The sequence below is a fragment of the Argiope bruennichi genome, chromosome 5, assembly GCF_947563725.1.
Source record: "Argiope bruennichi chromosome 5, qqArgBrue1.1, whole genome shotgun sequence".
In the NCBI taxonomy this organism is placed as follows: Eukaryota; Metazoa; Arthropoda; class Arachnida; order Araneae; family Araneidae; genus Argiope; species Argiope bruennichi.
Window position 1 is genome coordinate 109,296,493 of NC_079155.1, and position 23,125 is coordinate 109,319,617.

At 31.3% G+C, this 23,125-nt stretch overlaps 2 protein-coding genes across 2 annotated transcripts; one reads left to right on the forward strand and one right to left on the reverse strand.

Annotated features, from left to right (window-relative positions):
* Positions 1 to 996: 996 nt before the first annotated feature.
* LOC129969478 (uncharacterized) lies at positions 997 to 11,237 on the forward strand. The gene is made up of 5 exons (XM_056084064.1): positions 997 to 1,126; positions 2,029 to 2,389; positions 3,492 to 3,637; positions 6,047 to 6,192; positions 10,856 to 11,237. Exons 2-5 carry the CDS (start codon positions 2,048 to 2,050, stop codon positions 11,113 to 11,115), a joined length of 894 nt encoding a protein of 297 aa, XP_055940039.1. The 5' UTR covers positions 997 to 1,126; positions 2,029 to 2,047; the 3' UTR covers positions 11,116 to 11,237.
* A 5,226-nt stretch (positions 11,238 to 16,463) lies between these two features.
* On the reverse strand, positions 16,464 to 19,551 carry LOC129968924 (ankyrin-1-like). The gene has a single exon (XM_056083271.1). The coding sequence runs from the start codon at positions 19,077 to 19,079 to the stop codon at positions 17,865 to 17,867; it is 1,215 nt and encodes a 404-aa protein (XP_055939246.1). The 5' UTR covers positions 19,080 to 19,551; the 3' UTR covers positions 16,464 to 17,864.
* Positions 19,552 to 23,125: the final 3,574 nt, after the last annotated feature.

Here is a 23,125-nt window from a genome sequence, read left to right on the forward strand (position 1 = left end):
TTTCATAATATGTGTCAATATGTAATGTTTGAATCTGCTTGTGTGCATTAACCGATTTCATTAAGCAATTAATCGTTTCTCCGATCTTATGGGTCGTTAATGACAAATCTGAGAAAATCGTACGTGTGTACTGCTCCCATGAGTAGCTAAATTACTCAAAGGACACCTCAACTTGACAGCCTGATGTGTGCAGTTCCCATCTGTTATATGTTTACTATCCGCCCGAAATCGACACTGATTTCATACCAATACTGGGGCCATGGTGGCCCGGTGGTAAGGTCTCGGCTTGTGAGCCGTAGGGTTTCAGGTTCGAGACTCCATTCCAGCGAAGAACCGACGTGTAAGGGGGTCTGTTGCACAATAAATCCGTCAAGGCCAAACGTCCTCCCGTTAGTGTGGTGTGGTGTGGAGAGAGGAGTGCCAGCTCAAGTGTCGTCCTCGTCATCTGACCACGGCTTAAAAGTACGAAGTCCGTCCCAAAATAGCCCTAGTGTTGCTTTAAACGGGACGTTCATATAGCTAACTTCATACTGATACTGACTGATCACAAATCAAATATATATAAAAAAAAAAATGCCTATTGCGTATATTTTAGGTGTTCTCATAAATAAAGTTGGAAAATAAACGTGTGAACTTAATACAAACTGGCAACCATATATAAACACGCATGTTTCGAGAACATCCATTGCTGGGACGGTCGCTTGGTTCTGTGTCATTATAATCATTACCATGGCTTTCAAGAATAATGGAATTTCTTATATTCGGAATCACAATTCTTCGTATCATAACGCAGGATTGAAAAACGTGAATCTGTGCCTCTGCTGTAAATTACCGCGCAGTCACGCAACTGGATCATCACGTGCATTTTAACTAATTCTTTTCATTTCGGTGATGGATGTAAGAAGGGAGGGGCGAATGTTTTCTAACAAAAATTAAAGAAAGATGAGGCTTTTTTTTTTTTTTTTTTGCGCTTTCTTGATATAACAGATGCGCCAGGCTAAGGCGTTCATCTACATTGCCTTACTGCGAGTTACATTTCATTCAAAGTTAAGAGATTGGTCACAGGCGAGATTTTTAGGTTTAGGAACGAATAGCATTTAGGAATTGGAAAGGGAGTCTCCTTGACGTAAGTAACTTTATCCTTCTTCATTTTTCACCATTTTTTTCGTCATCAAGTTTCACTGATTTTAAAGGGAATTTTGAGATAAAAACACAGTTATTTTTAAAATCAATGCTTTGACAATTCAATTTGGGATTTAACAGAAATGTGGTAACTGTCCAACTAGGTACATGCCTTAGGGCCGCTAAGTTGAGAAGTACCGCAAGTAGATCGCTTTAAAAACTTTATTTTCTTAATCTTCAAATAAATGAGTTTGTAAACAATACAAATTCTTTGAATGATGTAACATTAAGGTATTATTAACGCGTTTGCAAATATAATGGATTAGGCTCTCATATGTTTCATTAAGCTTACTTAGAATATTTATAAACAATCGAACTCTGCTTCTATAATATTATATATAAAAGATGGTACTGGGCAGTCTGGATTCATGATAGATGGTTGAAAACAAATATATATTCGCAAAGTTAATAAAATAAATAAATAATAACCAGAAACAAGTCATTAATATGTTAAGAATTTGTGAAAATGTGGAAATTAAGTTGACTTATTAAAAGAGTACTTCATAATGTAAATTACCTAGGGCCTCAAAATATCTAAATCTACCATGAAAATAAAAATTTAGGAATTTATAATTTTTTATTCCCGTTCATGAAAGATCCTAGATTTCAACCATTTTGTTTTACTTATCCAATAACTTTAAAATATATTGAAATTTTTAATATCTAATAATTACCATTTCTCTTAAAAATGCAATATTTCCAAGTCAGCCGAATCTACAGATAAGTTTTAAGTAAAAATTTGTCTGACACTTTAATACATTAACCACTTTTGTTTTGTTCAAGTATTTCCGTGAAAACATACTAATTAATTCATCATTTTTAAACGACTCTGTTACATGTTTGAAGAACATCTTTGTGAAAAGCCATGAAAACTGAAGATCTCTGCAGAATGAATCATTTGCCAATTTTTCTGTTCTTACTGTTGTGCGTCGCAGCAAAAAGAGAGGATCTCTACAGATTAATTGATCGGGACCTGATCTGCGATTCTCAATCCATCACTCATAACTTCACTGCCCACTCCTTGTCCACTTGTGCCACGGCCTGCAAGCTCAAGCCCTCCTGTGGCATGTTCGCTGTGAATCACGTGTACGACAACGCTTCCGTGAAAGAACACAAATCGAAGCAAAACGTGAAACTGAACTGTGTGCTCTGCAAATCGAACAACCTCACCTCCGTGGTGGAAAAGAAAGGATGGTCCATTTACATGGTAAATGCTAATTTTTTTTCTCACATTATTTCTGTTTATATATGCCCACCCGATTATTTGTAATTCTATTAGTAAAAATTCTTTTTCTCGTATTGTTTAATATAAACCGGTTCTAAAAGTAAAGATGCTATCATACTATTTATTTTCAGCAGCCCTTCCATTCGGTTTCTAAACCAGTGCATTTAAAATTTTAAAAAAAAAATCATAATTTCCTTAATGTTAAAAGAAAAGAAGATTTTTTCATTGCCAAAAGAAAACTTGATTTGGACCTCTAACGAATCAGGGATAGGTTTTAATTTATTCATTAGTAAAATTCTGAATATAAAGTGAATGAATAAACGAGATTTTTTTTAAAATATCTCGTTTTCTATACAATTTAATTCTTGCAAATAAAAATGATATAAAAGTCAACAAACGGTGTGAATACACAAAGCCCAGTATTTTTGAGGGTCCCGCATTGCCAACAGATTTTATAAAAATGAAAATGCCTCCATTTCTATTTTGTTTCGATTCGAATATACATACATTTTATTATTTTTCACAAGAGTTTTGGACATTTTACCAATTTGAGGCAAGTTAAAACTTTGAGTCTCACTACAAAATTGAAAATAATAATAATAAAAAAATTACTTGAGATTCAACTGAGCATGATTTATTGAATTTGGAATTCATTTTTTGGATACGAAGTAAACGAAACATTAAATTATGATGATACAATCAACGAATTTGATACAAAACATGTAAGAATATGAAGCTAAGATCGCATATTTTGGTAATTTGAATATCAAGTTAAATTTTATACGTTTCAGAAGCAATGATTTATATGTTTTTTTAAATATTAAAAATTATTTTTGCCATTAATATGTTAATTTTTTAGAAATAATTTATTAATTTATAATTTTTATGCATTTCTAAACATCCTTATTACAGCTGTTTTTGCAATGTAACACATAACAAAAATGCAATAAATCATTATTTTACTGTATGAAATTTGTTACAATGCCCTGAAAATCAACACCTGGGACCCCTTTGTTTGCTTCGGGGTTGTATATATTTGTAAAGCGTGATTCTGAAGTGGCAAAAATGCTCTCTTTACCTGCAGAAATGGCTGAAGGAGGCACGCTTTCACATCTTGGAGACCGACAACAAGTCCTCCGCTCCCGATGTCTCTCCTCTGGAAATGTGGAACATCGACTGCAATCATCCGGACATCACCACCAAGAAGAACGGGGCCATCATAGGAATATGGTAGGTACTGCAGCTCGGATAGAATTTTTATTCAATCACACTTCCTTACATAAGTGCAATTTGGATGGTCGAATTTTTTTGAAAAAAGAGACTTGAAGCATTGTAGCATGTTAATTTTTTATTCTTTTTTTCCTTTTCTTTCTTTTCTTTTTAAAAGTTATTCACAGATGAAAAAAGTATCGGTAAGGGACACAAAAATACATTGCAATCAGTAACATCACACACTCGAGTGTGTAAAGACTGTTATTAAAGCACCGAAAAATATTGCTGCAAATATACTAAAAATTATTTTAGAACCTATTTAAAATAAGAAAAGAAATTGTATGGAAATAAAATTGTTATAATCGAAATTTCAGTTTCTTTTAATTTTCAAATGAGATAAAAATGGTTTTAAAACAATAATGTACACCAAAATTATTGAGAAAAAAAATACCCATCCCGCAGCATTTCGATTTATTTATAATTATAAACTAATTAATATTTTATTATACCCTTTCGTGGTGACGATTAACTATCCAAGAAATAATTACTAACCAAATTTGATTGCTCTTGATTCTACGAACTTCCCTGTAGAGCATTTTGAACTAGCTTTGTATCATACCTGCCGTATCTCTCACGTCGATAGCTTACATATTGAAATTTACAGATAACGTTGTAAAGGAAATCGTCTAATGATTGTACGGTGCAAGATTCGTAACGAATAACAGTGCTATATTTCACGAGAAAATATAAAGCTGAGGTAGAAAACAGCATTTGTAGAAACCTATAACACAAGCAAAAAATTTGATAATTCGAAAACTATAATAGCGCTCAGAGCACTTCCAACTCAACTCGCGATCGCAACTGCATCTAGAGAATTGTCTACTGGTCGAATGATATGGTATTTCCTCAACATGGAATGGAATTTTCTAGAACCTTCAGATCTTGTTTTCTAATGGAAAGCGCGATAATTATATTGTTACGGAACTTCCTACTTCCACTACTAAGTCCGTAAAGTCACCGGGTTCGCTTGTAATGGGTGTATGGTGTGAAAACAATCAGCATACCACAATAACGAACGACGACGACGTTTATTAAACAGGAAGATATTAACACAAAGATGACAAATATATACAGCCGAGACGAACACAGGACAGCACACTATAGCAAACAGTAGCCCGCAAGTAATAATCGACCACAGCACATAAAGTGGCCAGACATAATTCAGCAGAAGGAAGGATTTTACGTAGCTTCACTCTACGGCCTTTCCAAACATCTGCAATTCTCCACTGTCTCCTCACTTTAGCTGTCTCCAATTGCTGACTCACTACAACACGATTGGCTACTCCACACACGATACGAAGCTGCTTCTACTATAAAAGCCAGGACTCGACACACAGCTCCATTCAGCAATCGCTTGAGCTCCACACAACGCAGATTCTTCGTCGGACTATTCCGCCGTTGCTTCGTCATCCTCTCGACGACTCGTTTCACGATTCCCAAATCCAATTGACTGCAGCTTGAGACTACTATCCTTTTATAGTTCCCGGGAAGGCGGACAGAGAAGGTTCTAGGCCAATCAGGCGTATCTCAGTTCCTATTGACTGGATCACTAAAATTCTCGAAGTTTCCAATAATATCTATTTTGTCAAGCTCTGGGATCACTGGCTCGGCACCCGAGCAGTATCCAATACAGATGATCATAAAACGGTCTTTCCAGTGACCGAACTAACCATGCTGGGAAGCAACATTACAGGTTTGTAACAATATTTTCCAGAATCTTCATTTTATCATCAAAGCAATTAAATAATCGTCAGTTTTGAAATTTTTATTTTCTCAGTTCTTTTTATATGTAGACATTACAGACTGTAATAAAAGCACTGAGATATTTTTTGCCGTATTTTGAGAGATATTTAATTCTCTATTTTCCTTTAACTACTCAAACTTTGCAATCGAACTTATTCAAATTAAAATTAAATTTTACATAAATTAAATTGGGAACATGATTCTAATTACTATTTGAAAGTTGTACACTATGCTGTTATTCAATTAAAAAAAACATGCGGTCTTTATAATTTTAACAAATTTTTCAGTCCTGTTACTAAATATTAGTTAGATTGTGGTAAGAAAAGAGTTGTCATTTTTTAAAAAACTTTTTTATTTAAAATTATTTTTAAAATTCAGCTGTGCACTTTACACACGATATATTAAAATAAAATTCTTAGAAAGTGATCTGCAGTTAATCTATAACTGTTTTGGTTTGTAAGAATGTCCGTTTAAAAGCTACTTTTATAAGATAAAATTAAAATCGGGTTTGAAAGTTTGGAGCTGTAAAAATGGCCCAAAGATTTGTATTTCGCAATTCCGCTCTGAGAAAAAATAAAGATGATTGTCATCTTTCATCATCAAGATGATTTTTTTTCTCTCCAGGGACGACAAGGATGAATTCCGGGATCTCGATAAAGTAAAGTGTTTCAACTGGGACGCTGCGGACCTCTTCAGCGATAAGCCCCCTCGCTTGCTCTACATCTACTTAGAGGATTATCGACAATGTCCCAAGGATTACGTGCTCACGGGTTAGTGCAGGTTCAAGTATTGCATTTTTTAAATAAAATTATTTTGATTTCTTTTTATTCCACACAATTATTTATCTTTTTGATTTGTCATCGATCTAATCATCAATATATTATCCTTCACTGCCGTCTGGAACGATGAGTGGAGTTAAAAACATCCTCATTGTCATTATCAGATGCGAAATTCCAGCTTCTCTTTTGACATCAGCAACTGAGACAAGTCTTTTGTTTAGAGCTCAAATTGGCTTTATCAGTTTGCGTAAAGCGTATATAATAACCTAAGCGTATCTAAAGAGCAAAGGTTTGCAATTTAAATTATTTTACATTTGTGCTGATACATTATATTCTCCCTTCATAGAGCAAATTGATGGATATCGATAGTATTTGCTTTCAACATTTTTTTTTTTTTTTTTTCGTATTCAACATTGTATTTTCTCTATTAGTGAATTCCTATTTGTTTCAATCCGATTTTGGTGATTTCTTTTGAACTGGGTATTCGTAAAGATTATGGATTGAGGAGATCCCATTGCAAGGAAACAGAGCTTCTGTATATCCTTATATATTTACATTTTAAAAAAATACTGCAATTTTTTTAAAAAATTTCTTAAGCACTTTGGCAAAGTGCATGACATTTTCTACTACAATTTACGTTAGTTAATCGATGGCTATGCAATAAGATTTGAAATATTGTTAACAGAATAGAAGCCGATTAGTTGGGTACAACTTCTAGTCTGTTAAGATTTTTTAAAAGCTGTAACTTTTACTATAATTACTGAAATTCATTAATCGGTTCTAGATAGAAGAGAATTTTGTTAAAATACAAATGTAGGTTAAATAGACTAAAGAAAGAAAGAAAGAACCCAAGATAAAGTCAAATCGTGAAATGATGTTTACATATATATGCATGTTCATTTACTTATTTTTTATTTTGTAGTAGTAGTTAATTGTGCAAAGTTCGGAATCATTGTCGATATTTCTTTTCTGATGAGTTGTTTAAAAGAGCAGTAAGAGTGTTGGATTTCTTTGCAATATTCTACATATATGAAAAACTTCAATTTATAAAAAAAATGGAAACGAATTATTATCTAGTTTTTCTTTGATGCAAAAGGAATGGAGCATTCTTTTCGCTAGTACTTCAAATTATGATTAAAGAATGACTTGATAACTTTGAAAATATGCCTCTGAAAAAGAAGAGATACCATCCAAGAGGCGAATCACTATCTTTGACTCATAATACCGGTTCTCTGTCATGATAGTTGATAGATTTGTGACAACAGCATTTATGCGCTTAAAAATTAGCAGGTTTGGTTTGTTTTAGTTATATTAACGTCCCGTTGTAAAGTAACACTAGGGCTATTTTGGGACGGACCTCGTAATTTTGAACCGTGGTCAGATGACGAGGACGACACCTGAGCTGGCACCCCCCTCTCCACACCAACAGGAGGACGTTTGGCATGACGGATTTAACGTGCAACAGACCCCCTTACACGACGATTCTTCGGTGGAATAGGGTCTCGAACCTGAAACCCTACGACTCCCAAGCCGAGACCTTACCACCAGACCACCGCGGCCCCTAAAAATTAGCGGGAGTGGTTTCCCTAAAACTTTCTCGCACACTCTCTCTAAAAAAAGCTACTTCCGTGGAATTGGCATATAATCGATACAATATATTGACTTTTGAGTTGAACTTAGTATTTTTACTGAATATATCGTTTCATATTTGGCGAGTTTTTTTGATAATTATCCCTGGCATGCTATTAATGTTATCCGAAAATCGAATTTGTGTTTTAGATACTTGTTTCCCAATCGATTGGAAAAAGAATTGGACGTATAACTACACTTGTAGTCACGAAATCACATGCCAAATTTGATATATTTAAATCACTGCATTTTTGAATTTACATACTTCTGAAAGTACAGATGGACAGACGGTCAACCGCTCGTTGGATATGCCTCAAAATTGGATAGGTGTACAGACTATAGTATTTTAATTCTGAGTCTGGAATTTAATCTGTCTAGCTTTCTTTGTTTTGTAATTATCGTGTCAAATTATATTCGACCACCCGGACAGACAGACTTCCTCTGAATGGATATAGCTCAAAATTTGATAGAAATCTACAAATTGGTATTAAGACCATACATCAAATTTCATCCAGCTAGCTCAAGGCGTTTTTGAGTTATCTTTGTCACAAACAGACAGACGGACATTTTCCAAAAATGTGTTTTTCGAAATCGAGAAGGTCAAAAACGTGGAGATTTGTCAAAATCTTAAATTCGAATTTTTTCACGATTGCAATACTTTATCTGTACTACGTATACGAGAAAAAAAAGAAAAAAAAAGTTAATTTTTGAGTTGTCATTTTTGATTTAAAAAGTTCAAGACTCATGTAAAGTTCAGTTGATTTAAAATATGAAAGCTGAAAGAGACATATGATTATTTAAGAATTAATAATTACATATTAATGAAGAATGTTTATGGTCGCATATGAAATGGTTTATGTGTCCTTAAGTATTACTTATCAGTGATTAAGTAAGTTTCCTTAAAACTTATAAAAGTTTTCGTAACATCCAGACTTCCATCTGGGTCAGTTTTTAATGCAGATAAAATCACTTAGAAGATTAAATATCGCAATAAATGGTTATTTAAATACACAAGTCGCAATAAATGATTAAACATAATATTATAGCATATACTCGCTGCCAAGCTGGCGAAAAGTTAGCCAACATTTCAAATGCTCGCCAAATAGTGGCTTTTTTTGGATAACGGCAAAAAACGGAGATGCTGGACAAATCATTCAGTTTTCCTTTTTTAGGGTTGTGAACTGCCATTTTTAGTGAGATATTGCTTGAAAAATTTTTTTTATCATATGTAATATTTATTTTTTGAATATTGAGATAAAGAATTAAGAATTTTAATGCAAATATTTAATGATGAAATTGTTTTCCAATTGATTTGCCCCCAATAAACATAGTAATCAGAATTATTTTAAGCAGTTTTTAATGAATTTCTGATTTTACTGTGATTTGGATATGTATTTCTTCAATCTAGGTAGAAATATGAAAAGTTTTAATTCCACAATTAAAATTTTTCTGGAATGTTTCTCAACAATAAATAATGTTTGCCCTTCGTTATACATTCAAACTTCCACAGAGTAATTATTGGTCCCTAATTTGTACAAAAATAATCAGTTTTGCAATTTTTTTCAAATAGAAACTTTTCCTCTCCATATGTCACACCGTGAGGCATTTTAAAATAGAGATGAGAAACTTTCCATATGGTGGTTGGTTCTCGTTTCTCTGATCGTTGAATAGTTATATGGAAGAGAGGTATCTTCACTTCAATGACGAAACGTACTTCTATATGAGCCGTTCGTAATGGGAGCTTTAATACCTTCACTACAATGCCTGTTTTAAATTTATGATGAGTCGTTAATTCGCCTTACTTTGTAGGGTAAGATGAGGGGGGAAATTGTAGTCTAAATAGTTAAAAGAGTTTAATTGTAATTATCTGAGCTGTATATTAGAAAACTCGCTTACAACTTTTCTTCTACTCTCTTCACAGGAAGCATATTTGTTCTACTAAGTATTTTCTCATAAGAAAAGGGAACACTTAGAAGAATATTAATCATGAAGTAATTACTATTCGTTATATTACTGTTTTTATCTAAAACTAGCTGAGTTATTACCCTTTGCTACGGAGAATTTAGCGTTAAATATTCATCCGAATTCAATTTAAATTAAATAAAAATGATTGATTTTTTTAGACGAATTTACTGCAATATTAGATTTCTAAATCGATTTTTTCCCCTTCTTTATCATGTAATCGTTAGGTACTTAAAAAATAATTTATTTTTTTCATTAAATATGTGTTGTTCTTTGTACTACATATATATATCAGATATATCTGATATTTTAAAGATTTTGAATATTCTAATAAGTTTGAGATAGCTAAATTATTTGTTTTAATTCGCTTTCAAAAATTAAATTTAAGAATGCCATATATAGTTAATTTGGCGCTAAGAATGCCTATGTAATAAAGTTGAACGAACTTCTTTTTATTCAAAATGGATTGCTCCTATGGGTAACTTGCTTCCATGGTGAGAGCCATCAACTAGACATTCGGCTGAAAAAGATCTTATGGAGGACATACAGTCTACATACTGTCTCCAGTCATGCAGATCTCCTATCTTCCAAGCCTTTCCTTCCCTACATGCATTCATGCATTATTCCAAATAGCGTGAAGTAGTGGAAATTGGATAGGGCTGTAAATTTCAATCTTCCTTTTCACGTCAATTGCGAACAGTTCCCACATTCACGCTCGATTTGGGCCTTGAGTGCACGTGAATGATCAGCCTTAAGCCACGTTCTGACGATCTGTGCATGACTCGAGACAGGAACATTTCCCCCTCTCTTGTCGTTTTCCAAGGTTCTTTGATCTCTTCATTTTACCAACAATTTGAGGGAAGCTCCCGACCGACGTCCATAGGCGGGGGTGGTCATACAATGAGTCAGTCGGCAGATTTACGACCATATCCATAAGGCCACAGCCCATTGGAACGCGGCTTTAGAAGCAAAGATACTGAGCCTTTCGAAGTAAAAAAGTGTTTTTATTAGAATAGGCGGCCAACATAATCTTATTTATTTAAGTTTGATTTTCTCTCTTCAGCAATTACAGCCAGCAACGCCGCTTTTCGCAATGTGGACAATGGCAAGTGCAGTCCACTTCGGCCCCCTTTTCACATCGACTACGAACACTGTGTCACGGTCAATTCAGATGGGAGGGACGGCGGTACGGTGGACAAGTGGAGGCCCTGGAGGGTGCAGTGCCCAACCGCAGGACCACAGGTGGCCGTCTCCCTCCACCGAAGACGTCGAATCCACACCGGGCTCAAGTGTTGTGTGCTCAAAGGTTTAACAATGGAATGACCTTTCTGTCTTCATAGTTAGGTAATATGAATGAAATAATTCACGATTACTGGGATTTAGAAAAATAATTCTTAATAAATAAACTGGTAAACTCCGTTTGTCTATTGTTTGTCGCCAGGTCTTTCATTTGTCTGATATCTTCAAACCTACGTGACATTTTCAAAAAAATTCTAATTTTTTTTTTTTTATTTACTTGATATAACATTAAAAAAATTTCAAGATACTTTGCAAAGTCAAAGATCGATAAGTTTTCGAAGTAATTATTTCTTTCAAATTTCCAGGTATTGTTGAAATTTTCAAGGTAATTCTAATGCATTATTCTTAATCTATATGAAGTCATGCTTTGGCTACTTTTTGATAATATACAGGGGTTGGTCAAAATAATATGAACACATGTGTAAAAATAGCGCTCGAAAGAAACCTCTAATACACTCCTGCCCTCAAGCGGTGAAGGATGCCACCTAGCGGATGAAAAATTACACATCAGTCTGCTACTAGCAGCGATAGAAGTCGGATGCGAAATGTATTTCTGTGCTAAAATTGCGCTGTGGCTTTCCTCCCTGATTTCGAAAGAGGCATGATTGTCGTGGCTCATCTTGCTGGACCTTAGTAACAATAACGGCAATAATTCTAGGTGTTGGGAGAAGTATAGGATCGACTGTAATGTCAGCATATTTGAAACACGGAAAAACATCATCTGGAAAGCACAACAGCAGTCGGAAATCGAAGCTGAATGACACAGGCAGAAGGGGTTTGAAGCGATTGGGGCAAAAAAAATACATGATACAGCATCCATGATAACATCTAAGAACACACATCTACAGGAAGCAGTTTCATTAAACACTATCCGGCGTGAACTGCTTATGGCAAATATTCATGGTAGAGCGGCTATTTCAAAACCATTGACTACACCATGTAGTGCCTTCAAACTACAAATATGGTGACTTCAGCGTAAAAATAAGACACGACAACAATGAGAGAACGTAATAGGGTCAGACGAATCGTCGTTCACATCATTCCCGCCAAATGGACATGTTTACGTTTGGAGAACGCTTCCAGAAGCCTATCAAGTTGACTGTCATCGGCCTACGGTGAAGCATGGCGGCGGTTCAGTGATGATCTAGGGTGCGATATCACACCGTGCTCTTGGCGCACTTGTTGTTCTGAATGGTTGTGTTACAGACGAGGATTATGTCAGTATTCTGTCCGACCATCTTCACCCAATGGTGCAAACTATGTTTCCTGATAAACGACCAGTCTCCCAAGATGATAATGCCCCATTCACAAATGTCGAATCGTCCGAGACTGGTTTAATGAACACTGTGATGAATTAGAGCACCTGATGTGGCCCCCTCAGTCCATTGACTGATCTCAAAATAATTGAACTTTTGTGGGGCATTTTGGAAAACAAGCTCAGCAGTCGATTCCCTCATCCGAGGACACTTTCTGCATTAGGGATTTCCTTGCAATTTGAGTGAGAACGTATCCCTCTGAATGTTGTACGTGACTTTCATTTGGCAATTCTACATTGGATACAAGCTATAATTCATGCATAAGGAGAACCAATGGCCTATTAATAATTATCTATATACATATATATATCTTTTCACAGGTGTTCACATTCTTTTGTTCAACATCCTGTAAATAATATATACGAAAATATCATAAAATTTTGACAAGGCATAGCATAATTGAGAAGCATCAAAAGGACCAGAAAATTTTGAATTTTTCTCTCATGTTGTGCCCTTGAAGGACATTTTCAAGAACTAATAAACTAAGTGCGGCTTTAGCAACTAATTTCTCGTTATGAGAAAGCGACTGAAAAAAAATCGACTAAGAATTGTCTCCTTTAAAAATATGAAACAAACGAGCTAAATATAAGAATGTAAAAAGGGTGAAATTTTATGCTTTTACATGTTTTAGTTCTATGCTTTACATGAATTACATGCTTTAGTTCTATTTTGAATAATTGGATTTACATACCTATGTATCACACGTTTTTCAGAGAGCTATGCATATATATATATATATATATATATATATATATATATATATATATATATATATATATATATATATATATATATATATAATAGCTGTACAGTATATTATGTATTAGAGTAGATGAAAAATTCCAGCTTGCTGATGCAATAAAATTATACTTCCGAATTACACTTATAATCTCTTGTATATAAAATGATGGAACAATAAGAAAAAGAATGCACATGCTATAGAATGTTGTGAAACAGCAGGCTTCTTGTTGTAAGAGAATAGTACGGAACATAAAAATTTTGCTTGCAGTAGACAACATCTTGAGAAGTGAAATGCCACTTGGAAAATAAAACAGAAATTAGACTCAAAGCATAGAACTTCTCACGATAAGGTCGTAATCTTATGTAAAGGTAGAAAGATAAACTGAAAGAATGTCTCTAAAACTGGTAGCAGCTGTATGTATCTTTCGGTCCATACACCCAAAATGCATTGAAACTCAGTATAGTGAATATATATGGCATATGCAACATTGGACTTTGATTATATGCATGATGTATTTAAATGAAAGGTTAAGTTACTGAAAACCAGAAATATTGCTAATATTTCACTAATCATATTGTTATGGAAATCCATCCAGTGGCGATACAGTGATAAGACCAATAGGATTTGTTGTTTTTTGCTTATGGCACTTAGCGATCAGCGATTTTAAGTTGTGTTTTAATGTCTCTTGTAACAGTAGCGGCCTCTAGGGCCAAGAGCACGTCTTAGCTACTCATGCGTCACAGCTCTTTTCATTTGGCGGACATTATTCATACATTTCATTCACTCATCCACAGATCGAAATTTAAACCTGGATCAGAGAGTCATCACCTCTGCTCCAATACCCCCAGTGGTACTGCCTCGATTTGGAGAACTTTGCTATGGCAGATTTATACGTGCACCATCCACCATGTACACGGATAGTCTTCAGCCAGTGAGATTCGAACTCACAATCTAAGGGATGCGGCTTCAGAGTCCTACCAACCAGTCTCTCCAATAGTCTTTATTATACCTAAAGGCCTTTTCACACGGGCAAATACAGTCTACACTTTACATATACACAAGAAATAAAAACTCTACATTCTATAAGAAATAAAAACTGATTTGATATTATTTATGAAATATGTCACATAATAAGAAAAAAGATTCAATCTTGTTTTGTTTTTGCTTTTCTTTTACATCCAAAGCACTGTATACCATAATTAGGCATTATACAGAATGATTAATATTTCACAACTTTAAATATTTTTCGAATTTAGTATTTAATAAAGTACAGGAAAAAGATAAACATGAGAAGAAAAAAAAAAAAAAAAAGGTGAAGGGTATGAAATTGAATCAACAGTTTTGATGAAAAATTTTAGAGTATTTGCTTGACAGTGCAGCATGTAGCATTCAAGAGTGTTCTTATTCTAAAAAAATAATTTAAAAAAACTATAGACTTTAACAAATTTGATCAATTTTTACAATTTAAAAATAAAAGAAAATTTGCTTTATCCAACTATCATTTTATTAAAAATATTAATGTTAGGTTTGTTTAGAAATTTGGCAAAAGAAATTACGAAACATCAAAATGGCTTTAACAAGTTTGATCAAATTTCACAATTTAAAAAGCAAAGAAAATTTGTTTTATATAGCTATCATTTCATTAAAAATGCTAATGTTTGACTTTGTTTAGAAATTCTCCAAAAGAAATTATGAAACAACAAAAAATAAAAATATTTATATGCTATTTAATCTTTATGAACATAAAAATTCTTAGCAGGTCAGAAGATTGGATTCAGAATTGAAAGTTCTTTATAAGAAGTTAACATCTAAAAACCCTGCTGTGTTACACTTGATTTTGAAGGTTTCATAATTTTAATTAACTATGAAGCTGTCTATGTAAAAACCAGACACTCTCAAAGAAAGCAAAACAATTCTATATATTTTTTATATTAGGTTTATAGACCGAAAATTTAAAAGTTAAAATAACTCTTTATAAAGAAAATTGATGAGTAAAAGAGGTAAATGTTATAAGAACCAAAAATAAGAATCTCAGGATATCACCAAAGTTTACACAAAAATTATAGGGATGTCTATATTAGTGAGCTCTTTACAATTTCTTTTCAGCTTACTTAGAGGAACAATAAGCACTTTTAATGTTTATCATATTATACAGCATAGAGCAATCAATCACTTTAAGAGAAAAATGTTCAAGTTTTAAGGCAATAAGATCATTCACTGTCTCTAGCCCTCAGTAATATTGTATTATATTTCTGTTGAAGAATATTTGTTTTATTTTTTCAATTAAAAATTATTTATGATGAATTCAATTATATATGTAACATCAAATACAATCTGAATATGCCGGAAAAATTTTATTTTGCAAAAGTATTAAAGGCAATTGAATTGTAAATGATTTAAGAAAAGATAGAACCATAATATATATTCAAAAGTTAAAAGTTATGCAAAAATTCCATAAGCTTGCCCATGTAAAGATATGAATTGGACTAAAAACAATTTATAACAAGAAGATCTAGAACTAATTTATGAAAATATGATTTTATTTTAATGAGAAGTCTAATGAGTTTTTTAAAGCATGATCTAATGATATATAATTCCTGCTCTGGAGATTTACACTATAATTTTCCAAGCAGAATATTTACAATTTTATTCTCTATTTAAAAGATTTATAGTGTCATTCATTGCTCAAAAGCAGTGGTGTTGCAAATAGGGGCTACTAATGTTACAATCCCCCATTTTTATGGAGAACCAATGAAAAAAAACAAAGTATTAATATTAATTTTTGAAATGTCATGGAGAGGCAAAAAAAAAAAAAAAAAAAAAAAATCATGCTTCAGGCACTATCTATATTTATTATTTCACTAATAGCAACTAAGCACTGAACAATTAATTATATACTCTCACTAAGCCACTGTTCAAAAGTACCCATTGAAAACTAAAATTTTTTTTTCATTTTTTTAACAAAAAAGGAATAAAGCATACACAATTAAATAATGCTGCAGTTATATAAGAATTTGAATTGCATTTAAAATTAATTATAACACTTGAATATTAATTAACACAAAATAACAATGAAATATTACTTGATATTAAATGACAATAACTAATTGATACTAAACAGCAATAAAATATTAGTATTTAAGGGCAAATTAGGAAATAAATAAACAGAATACCATTATAAAAGTTAAACAGACTTGAATATATTATTTAAAAGCAACTAATATTTTTGAATAAATTTTAATTTGAAATTCCAATTTTTTAAATTCTTTGAAACAAAATTCAATGTCTACACCAGAGCTGCTTAATTTTAGAGATTAATTTGCTAGATAATATAGAATTGTATATAATATCATTTACTAATAAAGCATTCATTTCAAATTTCGTACATACTGTAATTTCAATTATCAAAGAATAAATATTTTTCATATTTGTAGTTTCTATGCAGACCTAAAATATCAACGGCACATACTAAAAGAAATATTAGGTACATTTTATAATATTAATTTATTCTAATAAAGAAATTACTAATTTGACAACAATGTTATATTTCAAGAATAAACTGATTTTTAAGTCACAAAATAGAGCAGATAACATGATATGTGTTTTTCTAAATACTTTTCATGGCAAAAAATAAAAGAATTATGTAAAAGAAATAACAGATAAACAGATCACAATGCTGACACCAGCTTCAAATTTGCAAAAAATAAGGTAATTTGAAATGTCTTTTGGACCTCTATTTTGTGTAATTTCCAATAAAGCTAAAGAATATGATGCATACTTTTCACCAATGTTGGCCAAATTGTGCCAAACATTGAAATAAGTATTAAATTTATATCACTTAAAGATTAGTTAATTTACCACATTTAGAAAGTTTTTACCATCAAAAATTAAAGTAATATATCATATTCTTTAATTGGGCCTAATTTTCAAATTTGTCAAGCTGTTATTCTATCTCAACATCATGCAGAATGATTTCTAAATCAGCATGAAACACAATAAGTGATAATCTTTATGACAAATAAAATAGGTAATGATAAATTTTTATTCTTCACAAATATTCTATACCTAACACTGGATCTTAGCAACACAACAATAGTACTCAGAGTAATGTACAGTTCATAAATAAAGATTTCTTAAAATATCATAAACTGCATATGAAAGGATTACAACTTATAGAATAGGCACAGTTACTAGGGAGACATTATTAATTTAAAAAGATATCTTTGTACTTTACAAATAAGGAACATAAATTTAACTATTTTATTACAATTAAATATGATTTTTAGTATAAAAATATGAACAAATATAATTTCCTTCACAACCATATCATAAAACCAAACAATTCCCTAAATAATTCATTGCTTTGTTAAACTGGATAGACATGATGATGCGATTATCATTAACAAAAGATTTCAATCTGGAAAATCTCAATCAGTGGCTTATACAATATTTCAATAAATAAGACGCTATTAAATGAACAACAGAAACTTATATATATATAACAAAAATGAATAAAATAGCATAGCTCTTTCCTTTCTTTTTGATAGTTCACTGATTTTGAAAATTAGAAATTGCTTCAATTTCCTTGATGAGAAGTAAATAAACAAGTTTATGAATCATCATTATGAAATCAAGAAAAATTTAAGCATAACAAGATTTAAAACACATACACACACACACAAAGAAACATTTCAGCATTTTACAATTTAAGATCCTTAAACTCTTTCAGTATCGTGACTAGCATAAAAAGCTATTATAAGATTCAGTATATCTACTTTAGACAAATAAAAGGATATTATATAAGTTAAATCCCCATTTAAAGTAATAGTCTGTAAACTCCCATCAACCCAATCTTTGTTTGCAAAAATATTTAAATCTAGCAACAGGTTTTGTAAGTCAGTTTTACACAGACAAGAAGCTATAACTGCTCGATAAATAGGAAAATGTGCAGAAATACAAAATACTTGCTGCATAGTCAATTCTTTTTGAAGCAAACTTCCTGGAACAATATTTGAATCTTTTAAAGTCTTAACAGAACATTCTAAGATAGATAAATTGCTCTGAATAAGCTCCGATTTCATTCGACTGACTTCAGAAATACATGCTTGATAAAAAGTAGTAAGTTCTGAAAAGACATCAAAATTCTTCAGTTCATCTAAACACTTAAAACCTTTATTCCTATAACATTTTTGCAAAGCATCAAATTTTAATAATGTTTTGGCTAAGTGCAGGGTTTCAATAGGTTTTCTGTAATACCTCTTAACAGCAAGAAATAGAGGAGAATTAAGTTTTGAATCCAGTTGAAAAATATCAGCATCATATTTCATGAGTTCAATGATAATGTCTAGATTTGGTGAAGACTTTTTAACAGCAACATGCAAAGGGGTTGAACCATTATCTGTCGATATTGAAACTACAGCTCCATGCAATAGAAGTTCTTTAACAGCACACACAAAATCTTTTTTAACAGCGCATACAAGAGGAGTTTCCCCACTCCAGTTCCTTAAGTTAATATCAGAATTGGTTTGGAGCAAAAGTTTAACCATTGCTTCTTTGTGAGAATTTACAGCCAAATGCAAAGGGGAATTATCTAATTTATCTCTAACATGAACACTGGCTCCATAATTTAGAAGTTCTTGGATAACTTTAATTTCAGAATCTTCACAATATTTTATTGCTAGGTGTAAAACTGAATTTCTGTCTGTATTGATAATGTTTGGATTAGCTCCATATTCTAATAACATTTGTACTATACTGAATTTGTCAGAACAATACTTAAGTACATAATGCAGTGGACTATTTATAAGCATATCCCTGCAATTAACATTAGCACCAGAATGTAGCATATTCAGCACAATAGATGGTTCAGGATTAGAATGGCTAAGATAACACATTAAAACCTTGTCAAAAGGTGTGATGAAAATATCCATTTTTGACCCTTACTTTTTAATTCATTTAATGTAAGATAGTAATAGAAAGAACAAAAACAAAAACTTTTATCATTCATTAAATCACGAAGGGTGTTTTATGACTATTCCACTAAATAATTGTTTATAAGAACTATAGTCCTTTTTTATTAAAAAAAAATTAGGAATTCTCAACAATTAATCAGTTTAGTATTAATAATTTCAGAATGTGAGATTTGAGAAATCTACAAGATTTAGGATTATTAATAACAATTGATAATCATTGCAAGAGTGAAAAAAAAAAATCTTCGGTTATTTTTCGGTTTTACAAAACAGAGGAAGAACAGTTCTCCGAAAAAAGAAATTTATTCTTGATTTTTGTAAAACTTCTTAAGCGAACTTTGTGAATATAGTTTATATTTTGTATAGAAGGAAGGAAGGAATGAGGTTTGTTTTCCGGCGTATGCTCCTAAACGGATTCTTTATACTTTGTATAATAAACAAATAGATTCCTACGGAATATAACCAGTCCATTTCATATCAGTTCATGCTTAGCACCTACCACCTGGAAAGAAACGATTCAAGTCATTTTATAAATAAAATAGAAAATTCATTTCGAGTACTATATTTCATTATTAAGCATATTTCGAATATTAATTATTATGTTTTTTTTAAGTTTTGTTTCTAAAGTAAATGCAAAAGACCCTTGATCTTTGATAATAGAAAGATCTGAGGACATTTGATTAACATCTTATGGGTCTACATTGATCTAAAATTGAAAGTTCCCTATTTTTGAAAAGTTGATTTTTTTTATAACTAGGTACAAGAATTGTGATAAAAAAAATTTCTGAATAAAGCGTTTAACTCCTTAAATTTCTTGTAACCTGACAGATACTGTTTTATCATATCGCTTATAATAAAAGGAAATTATATTTTTATAAGAATATAGTTATAATTTTTACTATGCATAGTTTATTGTTTAATTAGAAATTATTAAGAGTTTATGAGCAGAATTAGTTTATGAAATTTAGAAAACGCAATTTTTATCTTTTAGCACTCCAGATGGAAGCAGGGGATTTCACTGAACGATAGTCAAAATTGGAAAAACTAATAAATTTGTTTTAGGATTATTAAGATCAGAATTCTTCTGACCTTAAATTTCCTAACCTTTATATTAGGACTTGACCTTTATATCTGGAACTGACCTTTATATTAGCAACTGATTTCTGACCTTTTTATTAGGAAATATTAAGGTCAGATGTCAGACAGTATGAAAGAACCAAAATTTGTATAATGTATTGGAATATAATTTTTGATAAAGTTCTATATTATTTTGTTTTCTATGGAAGAATTAAAATGATTATTGAATCTAAAATAATTAAAAAAGAAATCTAATTAATTAAAATCAACTCCAAAATATCTAAGAGAGTTAACAATCAAAATAATTTTATAACTAATTAGAAAAATTTCATGTAAATGAAATACATATCCTTTTACAAAAAAAGTTTCATTTTCATCCTCTGTGTGGAAGAAAACAAGACAAAACATCTTCAACAAATTTCTTGAATAAATATGGGGAAAATATTTTGTTCCCTTTTTATACAACTGATTGCGTAATATTTATAACTTATAAAATGAAAAAGTCAGTTTTAGCTTCTTATTTCATAAGTCCGGAACGTGAGACTTTAATTGAATCAAACTACTCCAAATTATTGCACTTGCAAATTAAAAATCAAATATATTATAAAATAAAAGTGGAAATGAAGAATCCTACTCTGGTTGAATTATTGTCTGAAGAAAGTAAATTTTAAATCTTAATTCTCAGCCTGGAAAAATTATGGATTTGAATATGTTGATACGTGAGTCTGAGATTAATAACATTAAAACATGATTAAAAACTGTGTATCAAATTAAATTTTAAAAAAATTATGGGAAACGAAGACAAAAATTGAATGGAATGAAAAATGTCACATTTAATTTTTTTAAAGCTAACGCAAATCCTTTTTGGAATATAGGAACATCAATTTTTATATGAAGTCAAAACCTATATGGCGAACATGAAGTCTATTTTCCTGCTCGATTAAACTTTGTTTGACACTTATTTGTATCCCCTTAATTCAATATTCTTTTTTTTTTTAATTGAATGAAATTTTTATGATGCAGCGAGCCCTCTCCCTATATTTTCATATAATATTTTGCAGTTTCATTAATGATCTAAGCGAATCTTGAATTCATTACATATGTAAAAACATTCAATGAAGCGGTCTGAAATGTTCACATAGCGATATGCTTACATTTTTCTGTTGCTATTTGACTATAATAAAGACTTCTGAGTCACGCACACTAGCATTTTATATAAATAGATAGCTTGTTTATTTTCCTCGGATAATGCAGCTAAGTCATAATGAAATTGCTGCATTTTGAAACATGAATTTTCCATACAAAGAGAAAAAAAAATGTCCCATTTAAGGATGATTTAACAGAAATAATGGCAAACAAAACAAATTCTGCTGAATTATGCTTTGACTACATTCAGATCATTGCACTGATATCTCTTTGTAGACGGAAGCGAAAAAAAAAATGACTACGTAATTAATAAACCCAAAGGAAAGCAGACTTTCATTTTCCCAACTAATTATTTAGGCAGAATAAACAAAAATAAAATTTTATTTTCAAATTAACAAGGATAGGAAAAGATTACTTTTTAATGAGTTGTTTCCTCTTCCGAATTTAAAATAAAGATTTCAATATTAATTTCAATATTTCAATATTTATTCCGTATAATTTATACATATTTATATCCATATCAAGATAGCCAAAAATTCTTTTTAAGCGATGCAGGCATGTATTCACTGTTAAAATTAATTTATATTCGTTTTTTTCTTTTTCATTTTTATCTATTCTAAATCATTTTGTTATGATGCATAATTCATATAATTAATTGCTAGGGTTGAAACTAAACCCGACTTTTAAAAAAACCGGCTTTTGAATTCAATATTTCCAAAATACCGGTTTTAGCCGGTTTTCGAATGTCAAAAAATTAGAATAGGGAAAAATATTTTACTAAATTTATATACAATTAAAAAAAAAACCCGGAACCAATATGAAAGCAAAGTTAAAATAAAAAAAAAATTAAGGACTACATATACATATTACTTACACAAAATAACGAAAAATCCAAACAAAATTTCAAATAATATTTATATTATTTTCACTAATTTTAATTCTCCTTAGAAAATAGGATTTAAAAAACATAAAATATCCACTGAACGGTGGCTAAGTCTTGTTCTTATTTTGGACACAATATTGCCTGTCTATGACAAGTGCCATAAGAAACAATAATAAAAAAAGATAATGAAAAGTTTATTGAGACTCTTGAGTAGTCACTCACTCACACGCACACTTACACTTTACGTTAAATATAGAATATTATGTAATTTATGTTTGCAGTTCGAAGTTTAAAGTGCATGCACAAATGTGCATTCACTTAATAATTATAAAAACATTTAGAGAATATGAAATATGAATAAAATTAATTAATTATACAATGAAGTCTTGATGATTCAGTACTGTTAATCCCAAAATGTTATTAATTAAACAGATCAATCAATCAGTTCAACCATAAATAAAAGTTTTAGCCCCCCCCCCCTCTACCTCCTCCCCAGTCGAGAAGAATAAGAAATAATTGACCGATTTTTCTTTGTGTGGAAATCTTAATCGTATGCTTAGGCATCTACATAAATAAAAATTTCGTGTTAATTCGAGTTTTTTTTTTTTTTTTTTTTTTACCATTTTTGGATTATCTGTAAAATTCTGCAATCTTGAAGGATCTTACATACTGGTTAAAAATCATTTAAAAATTTGAGAAAATGTAACAAACCTCGCATAGTAATCAAATTAGTGTCATTTGGATAGTAGTGCGTGATTAGTGCAATGTATGAATTTTATGAAATAAAAGTGGAAGTAAAAAATCTGCCTTGGGTTTAATGTAAAACGTTAACTAAAATGCTGTCATAAAAACAATAAAATTGTTTTTTAAAATTTAATTGCAATCAAAACCATTGTTGTAA

Bases quoted from the DNA above. Each gene is read 5' to 3' on its own strand.
- LOC129969478 (XM_056084064.1), top strand. From the start codon at position 2,048: ATGAAAACTGAAGATCTCTGCAGAATGAATCATTTGCCAATTTTTCTG. The intron at 3,638-6,046 runs GTAGGTACTGCA...TTTTCTCTCCAG, and splicing joins GGGGCCATCATAGGAATATG to GGACGACAAGGATGAATTCC. The intron at 6,193-10,855 runs GTTAGTGCAGGT...TTCTCTCTTCAG, and splicing joins CAAGGATTACGTGCTCACGG to CAATTACAGCCAGCAACGCC.
- LOC129968924 (XM_056083271.1), bottom strand. From the start codon at position 19,079: ATGGATATTTTCATCACACCTTTTGACAAGGTTTTAATGTGTTATCTT.